The sequence below is a fragment of the Oryctolagus cuniculus genome, chromosome 1 (genome assembly GCF_964237555.1).
Source record: "Oryctolagus cuniculus chromosome 1, mOryCun1.1, whole genome shotgun sequence".
In the NCBI taxonomy this organism is placed as follows: domain Eukaryota; kingdom Metazoa; phylum Chordata; class Mammalia; order Lagomorpha; family Leporidae; genus Oryctolagus; species Oryctolagus cuniculus.
In genome coordinates this window covers 197,532,573-197,544,592 of record NC_091432.1, presented here as the reverse complement: position 1 = coordinate 197,544,592, position 12,020 = coordinate 197,532,573, and the positions used below count along the sequence as shown (strand labels likewise).

The 12,020-nt window shown below is 56.1% G+C and overlaps 1 protein-coding gene across 2 annotated transcripts in view; it reads right to left on the bottom strand.

Annotated features, from left to right (window-relative positions):
• Positions 1 to 12,020, bottom strand: part of DNAI1 (dynein axonemal intermediate chain 1) — a 69,948-nt gene that overhangs the window by 4,080 nt on the left and 53,848 nt on the right. For both annotated transcript variants that reach the window (XM_008273469.4, XM_051844574.2), the window contains exons 13-18: positions 8,111 to 8,358; positions 3,617 to 3,706; positions 3,411 to 3,498; positions 2,804 to 2,883; positions 1,473 to 1,621; positions 1,284 to 1,383 (exon numbers count right to left, since the gene is read on the bottom strand). In XM_008273469.4, the coding sequence (XP_008271691.3) occupies positions 1,284 to 1,383; positions 1,473 to 1,621; positions 2,804 to 2,883; positions 3,411 to 3,498; positions 3,617 to 3,706; positions 8,111 to 8,358 (755 nt within the window). The remainder of the gene's footprint in view (positions 1 to 1,283; positions 1,384 to 1,472; positions 1,622 to 2,803; positions 2,884 to 3,410; positions 3,499 to 3,616; positions 3,707 to 8,110; positions 8,359 to 12,020) is intronic.

Sequence of the window (12,020 nt, the reverse complement as noted above, 5' to 3'; positions counted from 1 at the left end):
CCGGTCTTCACGTGGCTGGCCCCTTCCTGTCTTTCACCTCACCTTGAATGGCTCCTTCAGAGAATCCTTTCCTGGTCATTCCATCTACAAGACCATGCAGGCCTTTCTTTGCCTCCTTCTCCCTCTTTCCTCTTTCTCTGTCTTTCCAGTAACAGCTTTCTTGAGAGATAATTCACATACCATAAAATTCACCTATTTAAAGTCTTCTCTTCTTGGTTTGTCATAGACTCACATACATACAGCCATCACCACAACCGATTTTAGAACATTTTCATCACCTCAGGGAGAATCCTCGTACTACCGTTAGCAGTCGCCCCCATGTTCCCTCAACTTCTGCAATGCTTGGGCACCCACAAGTCTACTTTCTGTCTTAATAATTTGCCTATTTTGGACACATCACATAGATCTTTAGTGTGTGGTGTTTGTAACCGGCTCCTTCCACTAAGCACATTTTCAAGGTCCATTCACGTCGTAGCTCGTGCCATTGCTAAGTAATAATCCTCTCGCATATGCTCCACTTTCCTTACCCATGCACCAGTTGGTGGACTCGGGCTTTTTCCATCCTTTGGCTATAGAATAAGGCTGCTATGAACATCCGCGTTCACACATCACCCTCTTGTAATTTTCTCCCTAGCACTTGACACTGTGGGAATTTTGTGTCCTTCCCTTCACTAGAATGTAAACCCCAGGACAGGGCCCTTGAACCACCAGGGCCTAGCCTGGAGCTGGGCCTGATAGAGAAGGATGACTGACCTACGGGAGATGTTTAAGTGCATTTTCCGTGGGCCAGCAGGGGCTGCTTAGTTTACATTAAAGTCCACAAGAAAAACGGGTTTGCATCTGAGAATATGCTCACCAAATAATTGTTGCTGGGTTGTCATCAGTTCTCAGCACTGCGTGGATCCCTCCCCTGTCACTGCACTGAAGGCCCTTCTCCAAATCACCATGTATACTTCCAGGGAGGCACAGCTCACTCCCTCTAAGCTATATACAGCTGGCTCCTGCCACACTCCAGTCTCCTCCCCAGGGGCTCAGAGGCCATAACTGCTCTCTGGCATCTCACCCCCCAGAGTGCTTTCTCCCCTCAACATGGACAGCACCATCCACTCCTGGGGCATCATGGGATGACTCATTCCCTTGCTGATGGGGTACGGGCCTGGCTCTTATGTTCCCACCTTCCCCTGCCTGTCCTGGGCATGGTGTGAGTTCTGCAGGAGGGAGACCCTGAGATATTTCACCCTCTCTCCGGGAGGGGCTCAGCGGAGACAGGAAGGGGTACTCACCTTCCCATCTGTGGTGACCGCTGCGAACACAGTGGAAGAGTATGGTGCCCAGGCTACATCGCCCACAGCTGAGTTCAGGTCATAAATGAACATCGGGGTTCTGCAGTGGTGGAGGGGTGGGAAGCCCATGACACAGGGCTTACGGTGCCAGAGCCCAGGGCAGGGCCCAGGGCGGGGCAGGCCCCTCACTTGATAGTGTGGTCCCAGATCTTCACTGTCCAGTCAGAGCTGCAGGACATGAAGACCCTGGTGTGGTAGGGGTTCCAGGTCACAGCGTCCACCGCCATGTTGTGGGCATCGTAGGTGTCGAGGAATTGGCTGGAGTAGGATTTGGAACACTGGTGCAGCGGGGAGTCGGGGGTGGGGCAGGGAGAAGGGTCAGCGTGAGGGGGAGGTCAGCAGCCACCACTCCCCTGGGGGGCTCTGGAACATCAGAATCTGCCCGAGACTCCCTGCATCCCTAGCCCACAACACTGCCACGGCTGAGCCGGCCAAACTGCTGGCTGCTCTTCCCACTCTCCACACCCCCAGAGAGAAAGCAGGGGTTTAAGGGGCTGGTAGTTGGGAGCAGAACCTGCTGTCATCTGCCCAGTCCCTCCTCGACCCCGGGCCGCAGGCCAGTCAGAAAAGACTCTCCCTGAGCCCAGGCAGAGCAGGTCTCTGAGGGAGAGGTGGCCTAGCCCTAGGCTGGGAACAGACAGAGCCCTGAGTCCAACTGCAGGCCAGGCATCACCCTTGCAACTGTGATAAACGCCTCACCTTGTCCATGGAAGAGCAGGTGCAGAGCCAGGAGCAGACACTGATCTCTGGATTTCCCATTCAGTTTCCTGCCCTGACCAGCACGCCCCGTTCTCCCTCCCTCCCTCTGAGAGCCAGAGGGACTGCCTGGTCTCTCCTTCCCTCCAGCCTCTCTGGGGCTGCCACTGGGAGGGGCTGAGTGGGGGGCGGGGACCTCTTTTGCATTCAGAACAGCTCTGGCTGGGCCTCTGGGGCTCCCGGGAGGCTGCCTGTAATTAACATTCTGAGTCTCTGAGCCTAAGAAAAGCTTGCAGCAGAGCTATTTCTGGCTGGATGGAGGCTCAGGATGGTCACCTACTAACACTGAGACCTTGCAGCAAGTGGCGGGGAGGCTCCATCCTGGCTGCTGGAATGCACCTGGTATTCACACACAAATCTGCCTTCAAAGTTCAGGTTAAGTTCAAGTCTCCTCCAGGAAGTCTTCCTGGAATGTTCCAGCACATCCAACCCAACTCCCACTCCCACCTCTACCTTCACTTCTAGGAAGGGAGGAGGCTGGGTGGGCCCAGAGGGAGGCTGGGCTGGGCAGAAGTCTTCCTCAAGATGACTTTCCTGCATGTGGCCCCTCTTGCTGCCAGCCACTTAGGTCAAGAAATGCACTCTTTTCTCCCAAGAAGACTTCGAGAATGGATGAGCACTAGCGTCTGTTGCAAACAAGAAGCTCCCAGGGTGCTCGGGTCGAGGCGGCCCTGAGGAGCTGGCACAGGGCAGCCCTGCCTCACCTTGTAGATTTTCCCCTCCTCTGTGCCCACTAGGAACATGTAGTCAATCTCTTTGTGGAAGTCGAAGGCGGTGCCACAGCCTGGACAGAAGAGAGAGCGGCCTTAGCCCAGTTCTGGGAGGAAGCTCCTAGCACCTCCCCTACCCCGCGCTGGGGCTTGGCCAGGCGCGCGCCCTGGGCCTCAGTGCGGGACAGACTGAATCTGGGCCCCTGGAAGGGCTGGGACTGGGCCAGACAGTTGGGACTCTGCAAAGGGCCAGGGGTTCTGCAGATGGGAACGGGGGAGGGGAGCCTGGGTAAACAAGGAAGGGATTGAGTTAAACAGGGTCAGGGTCAGGGTAAACAGGGAGAGCGTCTGGGTAAACAGGGGGAGGAATTGGGTAAACAGGGACCTGACCGGCACACACAAGGCTGGATCTGCATCGCAGCACCTGACCTGCACGCACAGGAGCAGGTCTGCGGACAGCCACGGGCTCAGCGGGCGGGGCCAGGCTCTCCCATTACCACCTGCCTGGGCTCTGGCACAAGCCGGGCAGTGAGCACTCAGCAGGGCCCAGGGCCATGGCCTTGACTCTCAGTCGGGAGGGTGGGCGGGCTGGGGCTCCTACCCACGGTGTGCAGTGGCAACCCCTCAGGAACTTCCGAGGTGCTGCCTTCCACCTTCAGCTTGATGACATCTGTGTGGATCAGCTCACTCTGCAGTCACAGAGGGTTGGGGTGGAGAGGGCCCCAGGGGTGGGCTGGATCCGCAGGGCTGAGGGGTGCTCCCCCGCTCCCCATCACCCGTCAGTGACCCTCTCTGGGACATAGGTACCTTCACGAGGGTCCAAGACACGATCCTGCCATCAGATGACACCGAAAAGAAGTTCAGGTTGTGGTCCATGTCATCCTTCTGCCACTTGACCTGAAACATCCCCAGCTGTGGGCTCTGGGCTGTGAGCTGGGCAGAGCTTCCCCAAGCACCCATCTGAGGCTCGGAAGCAAGTTCCAGGAGCCCATTCTTCAGGATCCCATGATGAGTGCTCCCTCCCTCCTTCCAGCTTTGAACACTCTCTCCCTCACCACGCTGGAGCCAGAGTGCCAGGCAGGGCACTGCCTGAGTGGCTTGGGTTGGGTTCTAGCAGCCTACGTAAGAGGAAGAGGTGGTGGCTCAGGGTTTAACCTCACACAGAGATGCCCAGAAAGGACAGGGTCCGCCAACCAGCTTCCTCATTTACAGAACAGGAGTCATAGCAGCATAGGTTTGTCGTGAGGAATAGCTAAGATAATATATGTGAAGTCCTCAACGTGGTCACAATATTGCACATAGTAAGTGTGCAGTACATGTTAGCTAATGTCCTCATTATTACCATCATCCTAGGACTCTGGGAGCCAAGGTTCCCTGGGGCCTTTCTCCTGTTTGCTGGAGGGCTGGAGGAGCAGGAGCAGACGCCCTCCCCTCCCCTCTCCTCCCCTCGTCTTCCAGGCTTGGCCCTCCTCCAGGAAGTGTCTCCTCTGTTCCCACCTTCACTTCGCCACTAGCTCCTGCTCCCAGAACCTTGCTCCCAAATCCCAGATTTGAGCTGCATTTCTCCATCTGCAAATCGGGGTTAATTATCCTGCCCCGCCCGTCTTCTCAGGGCTGGAAGCAAACATATGGGAAAGTGTTTTGGAGACAGAGCTGTTGTCTTATGAAGATGACACGCTTGAGGCTCAAGTTTCTATTGCCAGATGTGGAGGCCTGGCCAAGCCATGTCCCAGAGAGCTGGGGAGGGGCTGGGTGCCCAGAGCTTTCCATCCTCTAGCTCTCTCCAGACCGCCCATGCTGGGACCACTGTCCTGTTCCCTCCCCCTGTCACAAGCAGAGGCCCAGAGAGGGCGGCCAGGAACCCAGTGCCTGTTGCCCGAAACCGCAGCTGTCACCATGGCTGTTGGGGAGCGGGCTGAGGGGAAGAGAAGGGGTTGCCTCTCCCCGACCGGCCCCCAGGCCTTGGAGATCAGAGCAGCAGGAGGGCGGGCTGAGTCCTGCCTGGATGGCTGGCTCTGTTGTCCTTTCACTGGGGGGCCGAGAACCCCCGCAGAGCATGTCAGGCCCAAGTCCGAGTGGGCCCTGATCCTGAGAAGAAGTCTTCTGCGGGAAGGTGGTCCCATTAAAGCGGGGAGGGGACAAGGGCTGTCAAAGGCCAGGCGGTAAGAGGCGCTAGGGAGCTGCAAAGGGAAGTGTTTAATGAGCAGACGCCAGCGCATGGAAATTGTATTTCACACCCCACTTAGCAGCCTGATGGCCAGTGGGGGGTGGTATGTGTGTATTTGCAAGTGCCTGTGTGTCTGTGTAAGTGTGTGCAAGTCACATACGTGCTCCTGCGGGAGAGGGGAGGGTAGGAATCAAGCCGGAGAGGGTGCTAAGTGGGGTTTGGTGAGCAGATGACTGCTCAGGGACCAAGCAGTAGGGCAGAGGTGGAGCCCACTTAACTGATTCCTTCTCTTCTGCCTTATGTGATTAAGGCAGACTGCCTGACCCCAGTCTCTGTTCAAACATCCTTCCAGCTCCCTTCTCCAGAATTGTGCACACGCACACACACACACACACACACACACCCCCTTCCCAGAGTGTTGTTGGTTGAGGTTTGACAGTGGGGCCTGAACAGGCTAGGCTACCCAGGCCAGCTCCCCGGGGAAATAGCCTGTGCTTTGGGACAGGAGCCCAGTTTTCTTAGAACAGATAGTTCTCTCCCTGGCTCCAAAACCTTCCATGGCTCCCCACTGCCAACAGAACAAACTCCTTCTGCCCCAGCCTGCCATTTGAGAACCAAAACAACTCTGACATCGTCTCTCAAAGAAGGACCTAGATTCTGCTATCTCTGTCATCTCATTCGCCAGCCTGGCTCTCCTTCAAACTCCAGGCTCAAACAGCACCTGCCTGTAGGATACCTCCTTTCTCGGGGTCCCTCAGGCGTCTTGTATTGACTTCTGGCCAAATCTGCTCCTCGGCTGCCATTTCCCACTCCTGCAGGAGGCCTCCTGGGCACCCTAGAGGAAGGCAGCATCGACTTCTCCTTTTACCCACGTCCAGTCAACCATTTCCTTCTATCGACTTTACTGCCCCTGTAGCTCTCAGCCCTGTCTTCTCGTTTCTCTCTCCACTGCCCCTGCCCTAGCTCAGGCTTCAGCATTTCTTATGCTGTAACCAGAGGATCCCTCCAAGACACAGACGTGCTCACGTCATTCCTCTGCCTAAAACCTTCTGGGGGTTGGGCAGAGATTTTCAAACTGTGCTCAGAGAAAATCCTAAGAGCCTTGGGGAGGTACCGCGGGGGCAGGAGGAGTGATAACGGGGAAGCCTTGAGCAAGCAGGGCTCTGGTCCTAGCAGAGCTGCTCCATGCTTCATTTGAAACCTCCGACCTGCACTGTCCAACCTGATGGACAAGTGCAGTCCTGATTGGGCACCTGTCCTTTTGGCAGACCCTGCTCCCCTCTGACTCTCCCATGATGCTCCTCTGGGGCGTGGCTTCCCACAGGTCACTCTCCTTGATGCCCCACCCTGTGTCACTGCATATATGTCTCCCTTCACTCGCTTCTTCGGCTACTCACACTTTCTCATCCATCACAATCCAGCGCAGGCCTTGTTTCCCCTGGAAAGACCTCTCCTGCCCCAGCCCCGGTCTGGCGCCCTTCTGTTGTAGCCCTTAGTGCCTGGCCCCGTCCTGGTCAGCCTGGGACCGGAGATCAGGCCTGTAAGCATGCTCGGCCACCAGGGCAGCAAGCAGGGAGCAGTCACTGAACAGGTGAATGAGTGAATGAACGAGAGGCAGGGAATGAGGGGCAAAGAAGGAAACGGGAAGTGAGAGATAAGTGGGTCTCTCCCCAGTCCCATGCTATGATTCCAGCCTACACCTTCCATTTGGCAAAAGCAGCAGCCTGTTTTCCTGGCAGGATGGTGGGGCAGCAGAGGCCACCCCGTTCAGGTGTGTTCCAGCCCTCCTGAGACCCGCTCAGTGGAAAAGATCATTTCCCCCCAACCTGTTATTTGACTTAGAGAGCAAAACAGGAGGAAGCGGGTGGTTGACCTGGGACTTTCCCCTTCTCCTGGGCTCAAGGAGGAGGAGTCAGGCCAGCCAGAGGTGCTCCAAACTCGGGCCTGAGCTATCTGAGCTGGGAAAGCAGGCGCAGTCAGTGTGATCAAGGCAGGCCTTGTCTCCTCTCCCTGGGCTTTATCTAAAGTCTGCAGCTGTCTTCCTAATGCCTGGAGGTGAGGAGCTGGACATTCTGGAGGAGAGAACTCCTGAAGCTGCCACCTCTGGCCCCTGCTTTGCTGGAGGGGCAGGGGAGGGTGTGCAGAGGAGGTGCTGCCTCCCTCTCACCCTCTCTGCCCAGGCTCTGGACACAGGATGAGGCTGTCCTGGCATCCCTCCCTGGGGTGGGTGTCCACATGTCTCAGGGTGCTTAGGGCTGGAAGAAGCAGGAGTGCAGGGCCTGCCGGCAGACTTTGTCAGAGCAGGAGGGCAGAGCAAGATGAGAAGACAGACCCAGCACTGGCTGAGGAGCCCAGAGACCTGGGCAACTTGAGGCAGAAATCTGTCCTTGAGTTGTGCCAGCGCTTCCCGGAACCGGAGGATGCACAGCCTCAGGAGGAGGAGGAGCTCTGGGACACAGTGAGAAAGGGCCTGAAAAGCCAGAGCTAAGAAACCCTCTGAGCGTGCAGCTGTGAACTTGACTCCTGGGGGAGGAGATGGGAGACACAGCGTCAGGTGAAATCTGGCCCCGGTGTCAAGGTAACGGTCGCAGGCTGGGCTGACTTGGCAGAGGCCCTACTTACTACTTCAGGCCCATCTGGAGAAACGAGGGTGCGACAGAGGAGGCTCAGGGACAGACCTCACCCAGACAGCAGGCAACTGGCAGCATCCACCCCCGCCTGGGAGTTTCCCCAGATCTAGTCCAGATGGCAGGGGAGAGCCTGTGTGGGGAGTTGAGGAAACTTCTAGACGAGGCTCTGGAGTCTGTAACATACTCAGGTGCAGCCTGTCAGGCCCTGGAGGCTCCCAGCTGGGGCCTTGAGGTACTGACTGCCGCACCTAAGAGATCCCTGGCAGATAGATGGGGCCCTCGCTGTGGAAGCTGGGAAGCAGCGGACCCTGGCTCTCTCCTGGAGTCTCTCTTACCTCCAGATTCTCACCTTTGGCCCTTCTCTGCCTCTTTTCACACCCAGCTCCTTGGTCACTAAGCTGGCACATGCCATTCCCGTCCCCTTGCCTGTGACCCTGTCCTCCCAAGGTTCCACCTCCAGTGGCTCCCAGATGCCGTTTCCCCACTCTGGGTTCTGGGCCTGACCTGCCACACAGGGTCGGTGTGCTTGCCAGACTTGGCTGAGCTGCGGAAGCAGGGCTGGGAGTGGGGCTTCTTGAGGTTGTAGATGGCCACGTTGCCGTCGTAGTGACCCACCACCACCAGGTAGGGGTGGTCCACATGCATGTCGAGGCACATGATGCCACTGTCGCTGCTGAAGATGTACTCGGGGAAGCTGGGGTTCTTCATGCTGTAGAGCAGCAGCATGCCCCGGCTCTGCTTCATGAAGTCATCTAACCGGGGGACACAGGGCGTTGTGGTTGGAAGACCCTTCGGGAGAAGCACCCCTGCCCCGCCCCCCAAGATGAGCGAGCCCAGCCCTGCTCTACAATCAGAGGGTTCCTCTCTCAGTGCCCTCTTCTCCTTCTGTGGAATGGAATTAGGAGAGTCGGCCTCCTGCTTCTCAGGGCCCAGGGAAGGATCTAACAAGCAACAGAGGTGAGCAGGCTCGCCACAAGGACAGACAGTCATTCTCCTTTTCTTCCTGGGGTGCAGGCTCAAAGAGTTGCTAAGTCTTGTGTGGGCTTGGGAAGGGGCAGTTCCTTCAGAGGGGGTTCAAATGCCCAGTCCAGGAGCAGTGGGCTGTCCTAGAGACACCTGAATACTGCCCACGTGCTCCCTCTCCATCAGCCAAGGGCAGGGGTTGAACTTGAACTGAAACAGAACTGCGAGCTTCCATCTGGCTGCTTACGAGTATCTTCCCAGACAGCTTGTCTCCAGAGACCCCAGTTACAGCCTGTGCCCCAGCTCTAGGCCAGCCACTGAATGAGGAACTCCCCCTCCACACCTGGCCCACTCGACGTGGGCATAGCTTTTGGTGATTGACAACGGACCCCTCAGCAGAGGTCTGCTCTCTCTCCATACCAGCCCCCCACCAGCAGAGTGCCTCTCACTCTTTATGTACACTTGACAGATAATGTAGCCACTGAACAGAATACAGCCCTCGAGTGCAGCTCTCCTGCCAGCACCCCAGCCCTTCTATCCCTTTCCTCAAGCTCCAAAGAGCCGGAGCTGGAGAGGTGGAAGGCTAGCACAGCCCCCATCCCACCCCCATCTTGGGGGGCCCATTACTATGAGGGTCCTCCTCACTGACCCCCCGGCTCCTCTGGCCAAGCTCCTCTGTCCCTGGCAGCTGCAGTGCTTGGGACCTCATGACAAACTGGCCAGTCCTGAGACCCCATGGGAGGCAGCCCCAACTTGGCTAGTTTTTCTAAGTCATTCTCTTATTCTAAGGCTGCCCCTTACTCAAGAGAGTTAAGACTGGGCTGAGCCCAGGGACGATCTGGGCTTTTGGCATGAGTTCAGCTTCCTCCGTATGCCAGGCACTCCCATGCTAGACACCCGGCCAAGACCACTCTGTGCCCTGACTGGCAGCAGGTTTCCCCCAGGAGCCCGGCTGGCCTCAGAAGAGTTCTGCAGGAAGCTGGGGAAGCTGGCACGCCCACCACAGCAGCTCTTGGTTGAGGAGCCCACTTAGCCTCGCAGGGGCTAATCCTCCCCAGCTTGAGAGACACCTGTCAGGAACCTCTCCCCCAGACCACTTGCCAGGGGGCCGCACATTCCACCTGAGTGGAAGGTGCCAGGGTCCAGCTTGAGCCTTGGGAAGGGCGTGCAGTGACTGGGAGGAAAGTGCTTGTGCTCTGGAGAAGCTAAGACTCCTGGCAAGAGGATGAGCTTGAGGGCTTCCAGATCCCCCGCAGCAGAACCTGGCTCACCCTGCGCCTGACTCTGTCTCAGAGCCAGCAGGAATCTGGCCTTGAGATGGGTGAGGTAGAGCCGACTGCGTCTCACTCTGTGCAGCTCCTGGGAGAGATCTGTAGCTTGCTGAGTAGAGCGAGGGAAGAACAGGAAGGGCTTGAACTGGGAAGTGTGACCACCCCTTTAGCTTTATTTTATTTTAACATTTAGTTATCTGGGCCGGTGCTGTGGTGTAGTGGGTAAGGTCATTGCCTGTAGTGCTGGCATCCCATAGGGGTGCCAGTTCGGGTCCTGGCTGCTCCACTTCTGATCCAGCTCTCTGCCGTGGCCTGGGAAAACAGTAGAAAATGGCCCAAGTCCTTGGGCTCCTGCACCCTCATTGGGAAACCTGGAGGAAGCTCCTGGATCCTGGCCTCGGATCAGCACAGCTCCGGCCACTGCAGCCAATTGGGGAGTAACCAGCAGATAGGAGACCTCTCTCTCTCTCCCTGTCTCTCTCCTTCCCTCTCTGTGTAACTCTGACTTTCAAATAAATCAATAAATCTTTTAAAAAACAAGATTTAGCTATTTATTTTGAAAGAGTTAGAGAGAGAGAGAATCTTCCATCTGCTGGCTCACTCCCCAGATGGCTACAATGGCCAGCTCTGGGCCAATGGCCAGCTCTGGATCAGGCTGAAGCCAGGAGCCAGGAGCTTTTTCCGGTTTTCCCACATTGGTGGCAGGGGCCCAAACACTTGGACCTTTTGGGTCCTGGCTTTTGCCTTTCCCAGGCCATTAACAGGGAGCTGGATCAGAAGTGGAGCAGCTGAGACACGAACCAGCACCCATATAGGATGCCAGTGTCACAGATAGTGGCTTTACCCATTATGCCGCAAAATCGGACCCCTCTTTAGCTTTTGTTTATCAAGCAAACCTGAGCACCTGATTTCGGCCTCCTCCAGGACTGGCCCCTGCGGGGACAGAGACATATCAGACCCTGTGGCTGAATGATTTCTATCAACAGTCAAGTTAGCCAGGGATGCTCTTGATTTCAATCTGTCCTTGATGCTTGTCAAGATTGACAGTGGTGCGAGGGTAAGCCAAGGAGTGAATGACAGTGGCAGGTAGGTGGGTGACGGACGCACAGGCCGAGGACTCAGATGCTCTCCTTAATGCACCAAGGGGCAAAGGTGGGCACGACCTTCACACTTGCTCCTACTATGGTACAGGGCCTGGCCCTCTGATGTATATAGCAGCATGGCCCACTTTCTGTAGACAAACTCCAGGTACCCTCTGTCCCTGTATGCCTACCCAGACATTGTGACCAGTGAAATCAGGGTGACTAGCTTAGCAACTGTGTATTGGGGACCTCTGTGACTGACTCACAGAATCACGGAGACCAGAATCTGGGCTTCCAGACTAATTTCAAGTTGGAAAAACTGGGCCCCAGAGAAGAGCAGTGGTGTGCCCAGGAACATGAGGCACACGACACCAGTACCCTTTTTATAGCAGAAGTTGTTCTGCTCTGATAATGGCATCAATCTGGTCTGGGCACAGAAGTGAGGAAGGGAGGAGAGGGGCACTACACCTAATGGTAGTGGTGGTCGGGACTAGCAGAGCCAAGAGAAGCCCTCCAGGCTCTGGACTAGAGAACAGGTAAGAGACAGGTCAGTCAAGCACCAGAAAAGCCTAGATTTCATAAGAGAGGGACACAGAGCAACCCATCACCCCTAGGCCCTAGATCCTGCCTTCTTCCCAGGCCACATGCATCCGGACAATATGCCCCACTTTCCTGAGCTGGATTTAATAGTCTCTGTTACTTGCAACCAAAGGAACCCTCCTAGACACCAAGATCACAGTTCCTAATCATGGATAGGGACTATGTTTCCTGAATTCTCAGGACTCTTTTCACCAAACCACACCAGGAAAATAATGAAGAACAAAAAACAAAAACCTGCCCTGATTCAACTCCATCTTATTCCATCCACTCCTCCCCCGGCCCCTGTGGCCCCTGTGAGACCTTACTGCTCCATTCTCCGAGTGCACCAGTGAGACTTGACAGAGAAGACCTCCCATAGCTCCAGCAGGAGATCATCAGCTTATTTTCCAGAGGCCCCAAAATGACTTCACTGCTGAGACCACCAATGGTAACCATGCAATATCTTTGCTAGGTTCATCTTGGGTGACATCATTGCCCAGTCCTCCAACTGTCTGGGTG